Raw genomic sequence first — 16,437 nt, 5'->3', positions numbered from 1 at the left:
ATCAAAAATCAGATTTATAAGACAAAAATCTATAAATTTGTCTTACTTGGTATAAGATCCATTATCCTCACTAAAGATGGGAAAATAAGGTCTAGTAAAGTTAGATTTTAGGATGATTTCAAAATAAAAAAAAAAATTAAGACTTTTGGATGTATGTTACTAAATCTAATTGGCTGTCAAGCATAGATCTGTGAATGTGTTACTAATATACTAATCAGTGCCACTAGGTCCATCATTTAGATTTGTGAAGCACTTTACTGATTTTGTAAATGAATCATTTGTGGTAATTTATTTTGTGAATGGGTTTTTCCATTGGGAAATAAAGTGTGAAATAGACCCTGGAAGAAATAAAACAAAGACTACAACTACTAACTTCACAAAAAAAATTCACAGACATTTTTATTTATCTGCTCATTTTGTTGTGTTTATGTTAAAAAAAAAAAAAAAGTCAAGCCATCTGGTATATGGTGCCATACTACTACAGTTTCTAGGATTCTATATTTGTTCTGGAGTTTTATTAAAAAATGATAATAAAACAAATTTTACTAACAGTATCACCTATACAATCGTTTGTCCTTATGTTATTTTAGTTCATTTAGAAGTCTGTCCACACATAATGCATGAGTGTATTCATAAAGATCTACATTTTAATGGGCATGTGAAAGCATGTATAGTATTATAATACAAGTATTTTTATTAAGTGTTATAGAATGTTATGAAAACCATAAAGATCTGGTAATTATTTACAAAGTCAGTTAAGAAATATCTGGTGGTGCAGAACTCTATTAATTATTTCTACACTAATTCTAGGAACACCTTCAAACAGTATTCACTGATCTCATAATTAAAGACAAAAATCAGCACAGAAGTCTGTGGAACGTTGAAATATTTGGCTCACAAATTCCTACATTCCCACTGAACAAGTCTAGTTTTGTACCTGCCAAAATATCACGTCAAAATGTTATCTCATATTGCTAAGGGGAAAAAGTAATAATTCCCAAGGTGCATGGGAACTGTTAGAGTGGCACCTGCAGACTTTTGTACAGGTGTAGACCTTGAGTATCTATAATGATTTATTCCTATGTTGATATTTACCTGTAACAATATGCCCCATAGAGACTAATGCTCTTTTTAGGGAATCCAAAGCTGTGAACCCCTGGCTGTGGGATTCCTCCACAGCGCTGCTTAGGGGTAATGATGGGAAAGCGCACACTACCATCTTGTAGCCAGCCTCCATCACAGCGTTCCAACCCCAGAAACTTCCAGGAGGAGTAGAGTTGTCCCACGCGGGCCAGGCTTGCTCCTTTCGCCTTACAGGCACTAGATGCTTCCAAAAAATTTAGTGACCCTGGGACATAGAATACTGAACCTGCATGAACCAGAAAGTAAAAAGAGACTCAGTTTAAGTGTAGAGGTGGAGACTTGCATACATTTTTACATACATTCAACTTTAAAAAAAACAGAAATAATTAGGATATACTGTGCACAGTCTCTTTTTATAAATGTAATGAAAACTGTCAGTAACACGATTGAGAGCGTCACTTCCAGTCAAACTACAAACATGGCCAATCTGAACTACAACACCCAAGAACCACAGCGCCCTCTATCACCTGCCTATTAATTATACCTGTCACTCATTTCCTGGTTAATCAGCCCACGCTATATAAACACCTCTCCCACATTCACTTGATGTGAAGAATCATTCCGTGTCTTACCTGTCACACCAAGCCTTGTTATTCTGCCTGCCTCATCGTGTTCTCAAACCTGGTTATTGTCTTGTTCTTGTTACTCTTTAGTCTAGCCCTTATTACTCTGTCTGCTGATTGATCGACCCCTGCCTGTCCCTCGACTTTGATTTTGCCTAGCGTTTTGGATTTGTTTGCCAGTCTGCATTCCCCACTCTCCCTTGCACATACATCCGTAAGTGTCTGCATCCTGACAGGATACTTCGCTGCATATGGATGTAGCAGAGGAGGCACGGCAGGCTGCTTTGATTGCTCAAGGGTACTTCTTAAGAGAACATCAGCAGATGCTTGCTGATCTCAACACCAAGATGGCTCAGCTCACTGTTATGATGCCACAAGCCCTCCTAATGCACCCTGAAGGTCCTCTGAGTCCCGCGCTCCCACTTCCATGCCCCGAGAAGTATGTCAGGGAAGCATTCAGCTGCAAAGGGTTTCTGCTTCAGTGTTCCATGTACTTCTCGCTCTCGCACATCTCAGATGAATGCAAGATTGCTGGATTTCTTTCACTTTTAACTGGCAAAGTGCTACAATGGGCCAGCACAGTGTGGAGGAGCGGAGGCGAACACACCACCTCCTATGACAGCTTTCTGGAGTTATTCAAGCGTGTATTCAATCACAAACTGGAGGGAATTGAAGTCAGCAAAAGCATGCTCACCATCACCTAAGGTTCAAGAAGAGTCGCCAATTATGCCCTAGATTTTCAGACTCTTGCAGCCACCAGCAGATGGAATAAGTCAGCATTAAAGGCAGTGTTTCGCCAAGGACTTCACCCTTCAGTATTGAGTGAACTAGCATGCCGCGATGAACGTCTCACTCTGGACACTCTCACTGATCACTAGACCATCTGCTATCCAGCCACCCATCCCTCCAAGAGGAAGCCAAGCATGCCATGACCTCTGATTCTCCCTCTTCCATGGAAGTTTCTTGTGCTCACCTGAAATGCTCTGAAAGAGATCGGAGAAAGAAGGAGGGCTTGTGCTTCTATTGCGGGAACTCCAGTCATCCTATCATCCAGTGTCCAGTCTGCCTGCCAAGCACCAGCTCCAAGGAGACCAAGGCTAATTTGGTGAGTCCCATGAGATCACTTAGAGCTTGATCTTTCAAACTTCCAGTATTACAGAAACTGTTTTCCTCTACCCATGTGCTGTCTGCGTTTATCGACTCGGGGCAGAGGGAAACTTCATTGCCAGCTCAGTCATCTGGAGGTTCAATTTGTCCACAAATTCACTGCAGAGCCTGCTCAGCATCCGGTCCATCGATGGAGGCCCCATAGGGGAGGGCCTTGTCACCTCCTGGACCACTCTTGTACATATTCAGGTGGGAGTTCTTCACACTGAACAAATCTCACTCCTCATCACAGCTACCAAGCATCACAACATCATCCTGGGCTACCCATGGCTACAGCTTCACGACCCACTCATCTCCTGGCAGAACAAGGAGATTCTTCAGTGGTCCCTGACATGTTTCCAGAACTGCCTCCAACATCCTCAGTTAAATCTTTCCTCCACCGTCCTCACCCTGACTCTCTGGAAGGGATCCCCAGATGCTACCTGGACCTAGGGGAGGTCTTCAGCAAGAGCAAAGCGTGCGGCCTACCCCCCACATCATCCATACAATTGTGCCATCGACCTTCTGCCTGGTACTTCTCCCCCACATAGCCGCATTTACCCTCTGCCCCAGAACGAGCAAGCTGCTAGGGAAGAGTACATACAGGAGGCCCTCAAACATGGGTACATCTGTCCACTTCACCAACATCAGAGGGATTCTTTACCATGGAGAAGAGAGGGGGCGGACTTCATCCGTGTATCGACTTTCGAGGACTCAATCAGATATCAGTGAAATATCCACTTCCACTTGTGCCTTCCACATTGGAACAACTCCACAGCACCACAATCTTCTCCAAGCTTTATCTACATAGTGCCTACAACCTGGTCCGCATCTGCAAGGGTGACGAGTGGAAGACCACCTTCAGTGCCAGTGCCAGCCATTTTGATTACCGGATCATGCCTTCGGCGCCAAGCATGTTCCAGTGCCTCATTAACGATGTGCTGCAAAACATATTGGAGAGGTATGTCATAGCTTACATCGATGACATCCTGATCTACTCCCCTGATGAAGAGAGTCATCATAACCATGTTTGATCAGTACTCAAGCACCTGTCTAAGAACCATCTCTACGTCAAGGCTGAGAAGTGTGAATTTCACATGCGTAACATCTCTTTCCTGGGGTACATCATCAGTGCTGAGGGGGTCAGCATGGACCCCTCCAAGGTAACTGCAGTCACCTCCTGGCTCATACCCACCTCAGTGAAGGAGCACCAACATTTCCTAGGATTTGGAAACTTTTATTGTTGTTTCATTAGAGGGTTCAGCACCCTCATGGCGCCCCTGACCTCCCTCCTGAAGAAGGGACCAACCTCCACTGGAACCCCACAGCCGAAGAGGCCTTTGACAGGCTCAAAACGGCTTTCACCACAGCCCCTATCTTTCAGCATCCGGACCTGACCCGCCCTTTCACGGTCAAAGTGGATGCCTCCAAGATTGGTGTAGGAGGGGTTCTCTCCCAGTGCTTTGGAGAAAGACCCATGCTCCACCTGGTAGCATTCTTCTCCAAAAAGCTCACTCCAGCAGAGAAACTATGATATTGGGAACTGAGAGCTACTGGCCATCAAGCTCGCCTTAGAGGACTGGAGGCACTGGTTGGAGGGGGCCATACACCCCCACTGCAAAAAATTGAAAACTGAATTTGAGGAGAAAGTTACTTAATACTAGTGAAATTATCTTGCTGCATGGACAGATATTTTTACTTGATAAGACATCTTAGAATAAGTTGGTTGCAATCTAGTACTAGGTTCAGTAACCTCAGAATTGGTGTCTTGTATTCTTCTAACAGGAAATGCTAGATCATTTCAACTATTTTCAAGATATTTTCACTTGCTACGATATCATTTTTTTGCAGTGTCTTTGTCATTTTCACTGATGATTAAAAACCTTGAGTATCTCAAGAAGGCAAAGAGACTGAACCCACACCAAACCCGATGGGCACTGTTCTTCACCCATTTCAACTTCACGATATCCTATCGTCCTGGCACCAAAAACACTAAGGCTGATGCCCTGTCATGCATCTTCAGCCCATCTCTTCATGACCAGGAACCTCATCCCATCCTGACATTTTTGAATGCTTTGTCCAGGCAATCACTTGGGACCTTGACAAGGAGATAAGGGACTCACAACCACAGAATCCTCCAGTCAACTGCCCACCAGGCCACCTGTATGTCCCTAATCATCTCAGGAGCAGGCTCATCACATGGGCACACACTTCTCCTGCCACTGGTCATCCCAGAAGCCATTGCACCTACCAACTGCTGCGAAACAAGTACTGGTGGGAGAATATGCTGACTGAGATCATTCATTTCATTTCTTCATGCACTGAATGCGCTCAAGCCAAGGTCCCTCAAACTCCTCCGGCTGGCAAACTATGCCCTCTTCTTGTGCCTCAGAGACCATGGTCCCACTTGGCAATTGACTTCATCACCAACCTGCCACCATCCCAAGGCAAGTCCACAGTTTTGGTCATCACTGACTGCTTCACCAAGGCACTGAGACTCATCCCATTATCCGGCCTACCCACAGCATTTCAGACCACTGAATTATTGTTCCAGCACGTGTTCTGATACTTCACCATCCCAGAAGACATAATCAGTGAACATGGCCCTCGATTCATCTCTCATCTGCGGGCCAGCTTCATGGAGTGGCTAGGGGTCTCAGTGAGCGGCTAGGGGTCTCAGTGAGCCTCACTTCGGGATATCATCCCCAGTCAAATGATGAGGTAGAGAGAGCCAACCAAGAAATAGGATGTTTCCTCAGAATCTTCTGCATGCAAAATCTAGGGGACTGGGCCCGATTCATCCCATGGGCCAAATACACACAAAACTCTCTCAAGCACTCAACCACACAACTTACACCCTTCCAGTGTATGCTCAGCTACCAACCTCCCCTGTTTCCTTGGGACGACTCTCCAGCACGGGTACAGGCTATGAAGTTTGGTTCACCCGTAGCCAGTCAATTTAGGAGGAAATTCACCAACACATCACATCAGTTAATGCCAAGTATAAGGAATACGCCAATAAGCACCGGAGCAACAACCCCGAGTACTCTCCTGGCGATCGGGTATGGGTGTCCACCAGGGACCTTAGGAAACCAACACATGCCAAAAATTACAGGCATGCTACATGGGCCCACACAAGGTGCTCCAGCGCATCAACAAGGTTTCCTATAGACTTAAGCTCCCACCTCACAGTCGTCTGTCATCCACCTTCCATGTCCCCTGCCTCAAACCCTCCATCCAGGGTCCCATGTCTGAGAACATGCCCACCCCCAACCACCCGTCTCCTGGCCCAGAAGGAGAACCCATCTACCAGGTAAATTGGATCCTAGACTCTAGATGAAGAAGAGGTCAGCTAGAGTACCTGGTAGATTGGGATGGCTATGGACCAGAGGAACAAAGCCGGGTAGGAGCTAAGGACATCCTAGACCCTCTCCTTAATCAAGAATTTCATGACCATCACCCTGACAAGCCCGCACCCAGAAGGAGGGGGCATTCTAGGAAGAATGTAGCTCCTAGAGGGAGCTCCTCAGGGGGGGTTCTGTCAGTAACACAAAAGAGTGCCACTTCCAGTCAGACTACAAACATGGGTGATCTGACCTACAACACCCAAGAACCACAGTGCCCTCTATCGCCTGTCTATTAATTACGCCTGTCACTCATTTCCTGGTTAATCAACCCACACTATATAAACACCTCTCTCACACTCACTTGATGTGAAGTATTGTTCAGTGTCTTGCCTGTCATACCAGGCCTTGTTATTCTGCCTGCCTTATCGTGTTCTAGACCCTTGTTATTGTCTCGTTTTCATTACCAATGAGGGCCTTTCTGTGTTTGCATGTTCTCCCTGTGTCTACCCAGTTTTCCTCCAGATGCTCTGGTTTCCCACACAGTCCAAAGACATGCAGGTTAGGCTAACTGGTGGCTCTAAATTGACCATGGGTGTGAATGTGAATGGTTGTTTGTCTCAGTGTTAGCCCTGCGATGATCTGGCGACTTGTCCAGGGTGTACCCTGCCTCTCGCCCATAGTCAGCTGGGATAGGCTCCAGCTTGCCTGTGACCCTTTACAAGATAAGCAGTGACAAATAATGGATGGATGGATTCTCTCTTGTCTACTCAAACAACAGTGCATTATCTTTCTCCTCGCCTTACTGAGCCCATCATATCTCCTGCATGTCATCCTCAAGTTGATTTCTGTGGCCACGTTCCCTGCAGAAGTTGAAACACTAGATAGATAGATGGATGGATGGATGGATGGACTTTATTGATCCAGAAAGGGAAATTTGGGATAAGGACATGGCTTGCTTTAGAAATGACAATTGGCTTGCATAGCAAGATAGAGTAAGTTAGAGTAATAAGGCAGACTGCATGATATACAAAAAGTATATTGAAAAATTACCAACTCGTGTTTTTTTCCAACTTCATCATTGGGTCCTGCAGCAAACAGTTAAATGCTTTTCTTGTTCTCACACCTTTAACTCACTATCAAGCAGTTTCTTATATTAGTACCATGTGCATTCAAATTGGTAAAATAATCTGCAGAGTCATGCATTTGCTGACCCTCATTGGTAGAGGTGAAGCAGAAGGCATCATAATGGTCCTTGGTCTTGTGCCGGGGCCCATAGCTGCGGATCCCTGGAAGAAGATCTTTCCCACATGTTGGCCGTGGATTCAGAATGGGGTAGTGGACAGTCCCATCATTTAGCCATCCAGCATTACACCACTCCAGACCTTCTGTCCATTCTATGCATACCGTAGGCTCATCAGTGGAAGAAAGTGCAATTACAGGTCACTCTAATATTTAGTGACAAAATGTTACTACAGCTGTTTTCCTTTCTCATAGGTTAAGATTGAGCTTTGAATTGTGTACAGTAGATATGATAGAGAATATTATTGGTTTACATGTTAGATAAATGGTGTTACCCCACCCTTGTAAAGCTGTGTGTATGTTGCCAGTGTTGCATCCTGTTCTTCACAAGCCTTTTTGGCATCAAAGTAGGTAAATTTGTAACGACCATGGCTGCTTTGATAAGGAAACACAACCCCTGAAACATAAACAGTGTTTTATATTGTTAAGGTCGGGGGGGGGGGGGATTTTTTAGCATATGCAATGCATTGATACACTGGATATTTAGACATTGCTTCCCTATACCTTCAATGCTTAGAGTAATGGTGACACTCTCATCATCAATGCCATTGATCAGTTCACACTGGTAGAGACCACAATCTTGGAGTTCTAGTTTAGTTAGGCAGAGAGAGATATCCAAAACATGCATACGTCGAAGACTTGCTTTAGACTGCCATGTGCCGTAGTGCTTAACCTCATGCCCATTACTGATGAGAATAATATTTTCCATTCCTGTATGAAGAGGTTCAACTTTTGTCCACTTAACTCTGTAGTGAGAAGGTACAGTTCGAAGAACGCATGGCAGGGTTGCATTCTTTCCTCGGTGTGCTATTATCTCAGCATACACTGGTGGTTCCATAAGATACTGCAGCTCTTTATCTTTGTCTGAAAATTAGAGCCATGTGGCAAAATAAAGAAAATTAAGAATTTATATTTCAACAATTCTCATATGATTCCAATGAGCTTTAACATTACCTTTATTGTTGTAGAGATTAACTGCATCAGTCCAAGAAAGAAAACTGGTAGTCACCACTATAAAAGCTGCACAGTTCATAATTACACGTACCTTTTCCTGTATAAAACAAATTTCCTTTAGTGGTTGCAAGTCAACAATATCCACATTCATTCTAGTGGTACCTAAGGTCTACAGAGTATACTGTTATGCAGGTTCCAACACAAACAATTCACCTTAGATTTAAATGAAAAAGTGATGAAATGACAATTATCTACATTAAAATCCATTTTAAGTCCAATATGTAGCTAGTTTTTATGCAAAATTCAATGTACATGCATTCATGACAGCTACTTTTGATATTACACTAAGTACTGATTTAATAAATACATATAACAGCTAATCAGAATATTGTGTCAAACCTGTTATGCCTGCTGTCTTCTGTCACTCTTCCTTTAAAGTCCTAAATTAAAAGTACTCAGCTGTTTTAAAAATAAATTGCTTGTTGATCTGTTGAGCCACTTCAGCTCATACAGTTATAGAGTTTCTATCCAATATCAGTAGGATGCTCTCTCTCTCTCTCTCTCTCTCTCTCTCTCTCACACACAGTAGGCTAGTCCATCCCCTGTTCCAGATGTTTAATTCAGACAAACTCCCATTGTTCCTCTCATCACTTCTCAGAACTTAATAATGGCACTAAAAATACAGGCTACTGAATGCAAGGCAAATATTGGCATTATTTAAAGGTAATGAAATGCAATCAAATAATTTTATTATAACACAATTTGTTTTATGTTTTATTCATCCATTCATCTTAAAAGTGCTTTTTCTGGGTCAGGGTCTCAGTGGTTCCAGAGTCTACCTTGGGAACATTGGGTACAAAGCAGGAACACATCCCATGTAAGACATCAGTCCATCGCCAGACAACATTCATGCACTCATTCACACCTATGGGCACTATAGCATAGCCAATCAGTAACTGAGCTCAGAATCTCAGAGCAGATTCCTTTACATGTTTAAATGATACAACTAATGACAACAAGTTGTGTTTAGTCAGGCAAAAGAATCTACAAACAAGAATGCAGTCTCAAAATAAATTAGAAAATTGTGCTGCATTTACTTTTTCTAATTAAATACCATGATACAGTGTTGTGTGTATTTAGAAACCTGAACTCTGGATATGACAAGACAACAACTAGTATATGGCACAATTATGTTTTATTGCAACACTCCATGAAGCCTTTTGATTTTTAAACATTTTTAAAAATGTTCATCAAGTTATTTAATTCAAACAAACCCACAGCAAGAAATACAACACACTTTTGACAATACAGCACATCACTCGTTAGGTATGGATCCCTACAGAGTAAATTTTGATCTGAGGATTAACTCATTGTTATTAAAGAATGTAAGTTCAGTGGACAGTTGAATCTCACATATAGTTGACATGTATACTATTCCCATTGCTTTATTAATCTCAACAAGGACAGATTTTTCTTCTTTCTTTGTAACTCAATGGCCATGATGTCTATGGTATCACTCTGCTTGGACCAACCATTTGGTTCTGATTCAGGAAGTAACATACAATAATCACTTTGTCATCAGCTTCTCCTTCCCTCCCAAAGACAACAGCAGATAAACAATGCAGAAAAAGGGGTCTGAGGGGGGAAAATCTAATAATGAGATTCCAGTGCTTCCTCCTGGCCTTCTTCATTGTGCTGATTCATCAATAGGACCCTTTCTAAGCCTCTGCAATTAGCATTCGTAAAGCCATGTCTAGGTGACAGCAAGCTCTTTCTCTCTTTTCTTTATTCCTTTTTCTCAGTTTCTCTCATTCCCCACTGTGCTTGTGTGGGTTACTGCCTTTCACTTGCTCCTCTTCAGCCATTCAAAAATGAAGCTGATGTGTTTGCTCGAACAAAGAGTATATGTAGTAGAATTTTATTTTAGGGTTCAGTGAAAAGGCCAAAACCAAACTAAGTCCATTTCACTGTCAGAGAGTAGAAATGAAGCTGGAACTGTGTTGTCAAAGATTAGCATTTCTCATGTTATCAAATTTCTGGGAGTTGATGGTTAAAGCTCTGTAGCATATGTAAACTTTGTTCCCTTCCATTATCCACGCTTCCAGTCAGTAACGGTAGCAGGGTATATCATGCTCTGGATTTGTTGGGATATCATTTTCTTTGTAGAACCTGTTTAATGGCTTGGTAAAATGAAACTCTCATTCATTCATTCTGAAGATTGACATCTTGTGGGCACTGCTGCTGCTTTTTGTTTAATATTCTTATATGAGGTTCATATGAGAGAAACTGGCAGCATTTGACTGATTAGCAAAAGTATTCTGCCTCAAATATGAACAGTATTATTTCTGCAGGAACACATTCTTCTTTAAATTACCCATAAAATATCTCTCCCTGTTGGACATGGAAGTGTGGTAGGCTGGAGACTGCATCCACCTAAGTTAATGTGCACATGGACTGGGCACATAGTTTGAGTTTGACTTGTGTAATTTAATGTCCCATAAAACAAAGGAAAAATTTGGCAGAAGTACAGTTGTGTTCAAAATAATAGCAGTGTGTTTAAAAACGTGAGTAAAGCTCAAAATCCTTATAATAGTTTTTATTTCCATGCATTGGGAACAATGCACATTATATTCTACATCAAAACATGAAGAAAAATGTATCAATATTTTAATTACTTTACAGAAAATGAAGAAAAATGAACATTGGGCTGTTCAAAAAAATAGCAGTGTCTGCATTTTTCATTACAAACTCCAAATATTTACTGTATAAACTGAAAAAATCTTAAGGATTTAGTATTCCTGTGAATCACTAAACTAATATTTAGTTGTATAACCACGGTTTCTGAGAACTTCTGGCACCTGTGAACAGGTATTCCAGCCCAGGATGATTTGACAACATTCCACAATTCCTCTGCATTTCTTGGTTTTGCCTCAGAAACAGCATTTTTGATGTCACCCCACAAGTTTTCTATCGGATTAAGGTCCGGGGATTGGGCTGGCCACTCCATAACTTTCATTTTGTTGGTCTTGAACCCTGATGCTGCTCGCTTACTGGTGTGTTTGGGGTCGTTGTCTTGTTGAAACACCCATTTCAAGGGCATTTCCTCTTCAGCATAAGGCAACATGACCTCTTCAAGTATTTTGATATACACAAACTGATCCATGATCCCTGGTATGCGATAAATGGGCCCAACACAATAGTAAGAGAAACATTCCCATATCATGATGCTTGCACCACCATGCTTCACTGTCTTCAGAGTGTACTGTGGCTTGAATTCAGTGTTTGGGGGTCGTCTGAAAAACTGTCTGCGGCTCTTGGACCCAAAAAGAACAATTTTACTTTCATCAGTCCACAAAATGTTTTTCCATTTCTCTTTAGGCCAGTCGATGTGTTCTTTGGCAAATTGTATCCTCTTCAGCACGTCTTTTTTTTAACAGTGGAACTTTGCGGGGGCTTCTTGCCGATAGATTAGCTTCACACAGGCATCTTCTAATTGTCACAGTACTCACAGGTAACTTCAGACCGTCTTTGATCACCCTGGAGCTGATCATTGGCTGAGTCTTTGCCATTCTGGCTATTCTTCGATCCATTCGAATGGTAGTCTTCTGTTTTCTTCCACGTCTCGCTGGTTTTGCTGTCCATTTTAAAGCACTGGAGATCATTTTAGCTGAGCAGCCTATCATTTTCTGCACTTCTTTACAGTATACGTTTTACCTCTCCAATCAACGTTTTAATCAAAGCACGCTGTTCTTCTGAACAATGTCTGGAATGACCCATGTTTCTCAGGTTTTCAGAGAGAAATGCATGTACAACATGTGCTGGCTTCATCCTTAAATTAGAGCCACCTGATTGACACCTGTTTTTTCACAGAATGAATGATCTCACTAATTAAACTCCACACTGCTATTATTTTGAACACGTCCCTTTCACTTAATTATTCAATTACACAGACTCAGGAGCATGCATATCATGAATGTTGGGTCTGTTGGTTTTCTATGACTCTACTACACCTACTGGTAAATTATTTGCCATGTAGTAATATAATTTCCACCAAAAACAGTGATTGATCTGGTTAGTCGTGTTGGACTGCTATTATTTTGAACACAAGTGTATATTTAGCCTTGAGTTTGCAACATCATAGCCTCAAGGTTGCCCCAACTTCAGAGCTTAGGTTAAGATCATCAGTTCTGCTCTTGACAGAAGTATCTGTAGAATCTTGACAATTACCTTGAAGGGTTACTTCTGTACAGTCATTATGTCATGCTGATGCCTACCACTCTTTAAAATCAATCAATTATCCAACTTAAATGTTTGTGCCATAGATGGACAGGTTTCCATGTAATTTGAGATGCAGTGAAAGCAGTTTTTGTGTACAGCCTAGTTTGCAGCAGTTTATCTATTATGAAAATGTGCAATAATGTAAAAAAAAACCTACAGCAGAATGGAGTCAGTGACACACCGTCAATCATAAGTTATGACAAACATAGGCAATGCTCCTAAAATATACTGTGAAATTTCTGTTGTGACAATGATAATTTTTCATGTTTCTGAACAGTTAAGACCTTTACTGAAGTGCCTCAGCTAATGTTGTGCTGTGATTGTTGTTGGTCTGTGATTGCAGAATGTCACGTCTGCACCTGCTCACACTCAAAACTCCACTTCCCAGAGTTTGCAGCAACCTCTAAACATGGCCACCATGGACAATGACAACCAACCTGCACCACACCGCTCTCTATCTCCAGAATATTGATTACTGCCACACCTGTTCCCACTCTCATCTAATCACCACTGTGTATATAAGGACTCTCTGTACACACACACACACACATTGCAAAGTAAACGCTCAGTATTCCCTTGCCTGACTTTACCGAGCCTTTGTACTCATGCTGACTTCCTGGTTGACGATATTGTTCTGTACTTTGAATTACACTCTTTGTCTCTGCCTGTGATAGCCTATTTATGCCTCACCTGACCATTGCCTGTTTATTGACCCTGACTTTGCGTCACGATTTGGATTTGTTTGCCAGCCTGCCTGTAATAAACAGCCGTATGTTACCTGAATTCATGACAAAGAATAGAATTTGAATGCATAACTATGAATGAATACTTGCATGACATGTGACTCAATGTGACTCAATGAGCAGGTCACATGCCCTATCAGTGATCTCAAACTGTCATTCCGTATGCTATGCTGCTTTTTATACAGATACCACTGTGACAGGCTGTTAACAAGTTGAGCCAACGATCAGTAGTAGATTGCACTCAGGTGTGGCCATGCTGGTGTGATGGAGAGTTCAGGAGAGGGTCATCTTTTATCTCATCCCCTCACAAATAACACAAGACAGGTTTTGACTACACAATGGAGACAGTTCTAGGAGAGGAGACGATGATATCGCATTCCACAGAACTCTTCAAGCATGTTGTTTGAAAATTCTTAACTCGGAGATGCCTAACTTGCATGTCTGAAGAAACTCATCCCTGACTGAAGCAGTGAAAAAGTAAAATTGTTGAGGGAACAACTGTAAATAGATACTGTATATAACAGGAATAAACTTGCTTTGCAGATGTTCGACAACTCCAGGATGATAAGGGCCCTCAGTACTATTCCATACCTGAAGATAACCATCTCTGTGAGGCACCCCTTTGGAGCTATAATAGTCTCCGCTCTTCTGAGAATTCTTTCTATGAAATTTTGGAGGGTATTTGTGACAATTCGTGCCCATTCAGTCAAAAGAGCATTTATGTGGTCAGGCACTGGTCTTAAGCAAGGAGGCCTTAAGTGCACTCTGCATTCCAATTCATCCCAAAGATGCTCAGTTGATTTGAGAGGGCCAGTTGAATTCTTCCATACCAACCCTGGCAAACCATGTCTTCATGGTCTTCACTTTATGAAGAGGGACAATGTCATGCTGAAACATGTTTGGGGTGTTTTGGTTCCAGTGAAAGAAAATCTTAATGCGACAGCATACAAACACATTCAAGGCAATTGTGTTTCCAACTTTGTGGCAACAGTTTGGAGAAGACCCACATATGGACATTATGGTCAGGTGTCCACATACTTTTGGCCATTTAGTTTATACTGTATATATACATACCGTACCAGTCAAACATTTGGACACATCTACTCATTCAAGATTCAAGGGAGCTTTATTGTCAATATGTCCATATACAAGTATTGTATACAGTGCATTGAAATACTGTTTCCCTCAGGTTCCCCATGATGCTCATGGTATTCATTCATAGGTTTTTCTGTATTTTGGTTATTTTCTACATTGTAGAACAATAAACAAAAAGCAATGGAACATATATGGAATTATGTGGAAAACAAAATAGAGTTAAAAATGCAAAATATGTTTCATATTTTAGATTCCTCAAAGTAGCCACCACTTACCTTGATGACGCTTTTCACACTATTGGCATTATCTTAACCAGCTTCATGAAGTAGTCACCTGGAATGCTTTACAAGTAACATGTGTGCCTTGTCAAAAGTTAATTGTGGAATTTCGTACCTTCTTAATGCATTTCAGATTAAACAGTAAATAGTAAATAATAAAAATATAGTAAATAGCCCTATTCCACAACTGTAGTAATCCATATTATGTCAAGAATCACTCAGCTAAGTAAAGAGAAATGGCATCCATCGTTACTTTAAGACAGGGGTCACCAAACTACGGCCCGCGGGCCAGATCCGGCCCGCCACCCCCCTTTGACCGGCCCCCCAGCCCCTCTGCCCCATCACTTGAACCGGCCCTATGAGGCAATCCCCAAAAGTGGTCATGGCCTATTTTTTTAAATTGATTTTTGGCAAATAATAACATGTCTGCATCTTGTATTTTGTTGATTTTATCAATTAAAATTGATATTTAGTTATAAAATGAACTATTCATATTTTCTGAATTTTCGTCATATGCTCGCGATCAAGCAGTGACAGGCAGCGCATGCGCAGAGAACTGTCAGTGTTCAGGACAACAAAATGGCTAGCGGTCAGCGAAAAGCTGACAGAGAGTGCAGAGTTTTTAAAGAACAGTGGACCACCGATTATTTTTTCGTTCAGTGTAAGGACCGTGCAGTTTATCTTGTATGTAAAGAAAGTGTGCCGGTTTTCAAAGAATATAATCTGCGTCGTCACTATGAAACCCGCCACAAAGAGTATGCTAGTTTGCGAGGGCAAATAAGAGAAGACAGGATTCGGAGGATGAAATGTGGACTGGCTGCACAACAGAATGTATTCCTTCACCAAACCCAGATCAACCAGGCTGCTGTCTGAGCTAGCTATAAGGTAGCTCACTTACTAGCTACCCATGGAAAGCCGTTTACTGATGGGGACTTTGTTAAAGTATGCATGCTTGCTGTGGCCGAGGAGGTGTGTCCCGACAAGAAGGATGCGCTCAGCGCGGTGAGTCTCTCCGCACCTACTATGACCAGGCGAACCGAAGATTTGGGGGACAACGTGTATGACCAGCTGAATGAGAAAGCGTCAGAATTCGAGTTTTAAGCTTTGGCCATGGATGAGAGCAATGACGTGCAGGACACAGCACAACTGCTGTGATCTATTGATCTATTGCTCATATTATTATATTTTCACTGTTTTTTAAAATGTATTTATTTTATAGGCCTATTTATTTGACCTTTATTAAGTGCTGCATACAATTATTATTTATATTATTAATAATATCAACAGGCCTACCTACAATTTATAATTTTCCACTCACCTTTGCCAGTGTCAATCACCTCAAATAGGCAGATGTTTCTTACCTTGACAGCTTTGATATTATTTTTATTAGAAAATAAATAAATGGAATATCAGTGGTATTTCAAATTAAAACAAAGTGTGGACTTGATTACTACTTTTGCAAACCACTAGTAAAGATAAACAAATATGTGCCAGGAATCAAGTGTTGATATAGTAGTGTGGATATAGTAGTGGGGATGGCCGTGCCAGGCTAGTAATCTCTACTATACAATGAGGCCTGCTGGTGGTCATA

The 16,437-nt window shown here is 41.7% G+C and overlaps 1 protein-coding gene across 1 annotated transcript; it reads right to left on the bottom strand.

Moving 5' to 3' along the window:
- Positions 1-1,091: 1,091 nt before the first annotated feature.
- hapln2 (hyaluronan and proteoglycan link protein 2) lies at positions 1,092-8,531 on the bottom strand. The gene is made up of 5 exons (XM_060920572.1): positions 8,453-8,531; positions 8,003-8,362; positions 7,779-7,895; positions 7,411-7,593; positions 1,092-1,369 (listed from the first exon to the last, which is right to left on the bottom strand). The coding sequence occupies exons 1-5, from the start codon at positions 8,529-8,531 to the stop codon at positions 1,092-1,094; spliced, it is 1,017 nt and encodes a 338-aa protein (XP_060776555.1).
- Between the last annotated feature and the right edge of the window lie 7,906 nt (positions 8,532-16,437).

Source organism: Neoarius graeffei, chromosome 5 (assembly GCF_027579695.1).
Source record: "Neoarius graeffei isolate fNeoGra1 chromosome 5, fNeoGra1.pri, whole genome shotgun sequence".
Taxonomy (NCBI): Eukaryota; Metazoa; Chordata; class Actinopteri; order Siluriformes; family Ariidae; genus Neoarius; species Neoarius graeffei.
Note: the sequence above shows the minus strand (reverse complement) of the source record. Positions and strands in the feature narration are given on the sequence as shown.

What these genes read in the sequence shown, in the direction of transcription:
- hapln2 (XM_060920572.1), bottom strand. Translation starts at nt 8,531, where the DNA reads ATGAACTGTGCAGCTTTTATAGTGGTGACTACCAGTTTTCTTTCTTGG. An exon ending in ATACACACAGCTTTACAAGG is followed by an intron (nt 7,594 to 7,778) that starts GTGGGGTAACAC and finishes CGGTATGCATAG; the next exon opens with AATGGACAGAAGGTCTGGAG. An exon ending in CTTCACCTCTACCAATGAGG is followed by an intron (nt 1,370 to 7,410) that starts GTCAGCAAATGC and finishes TGGTTCATGCAG; the next exon opens with GTTCAGTATTCTATGTCCCA.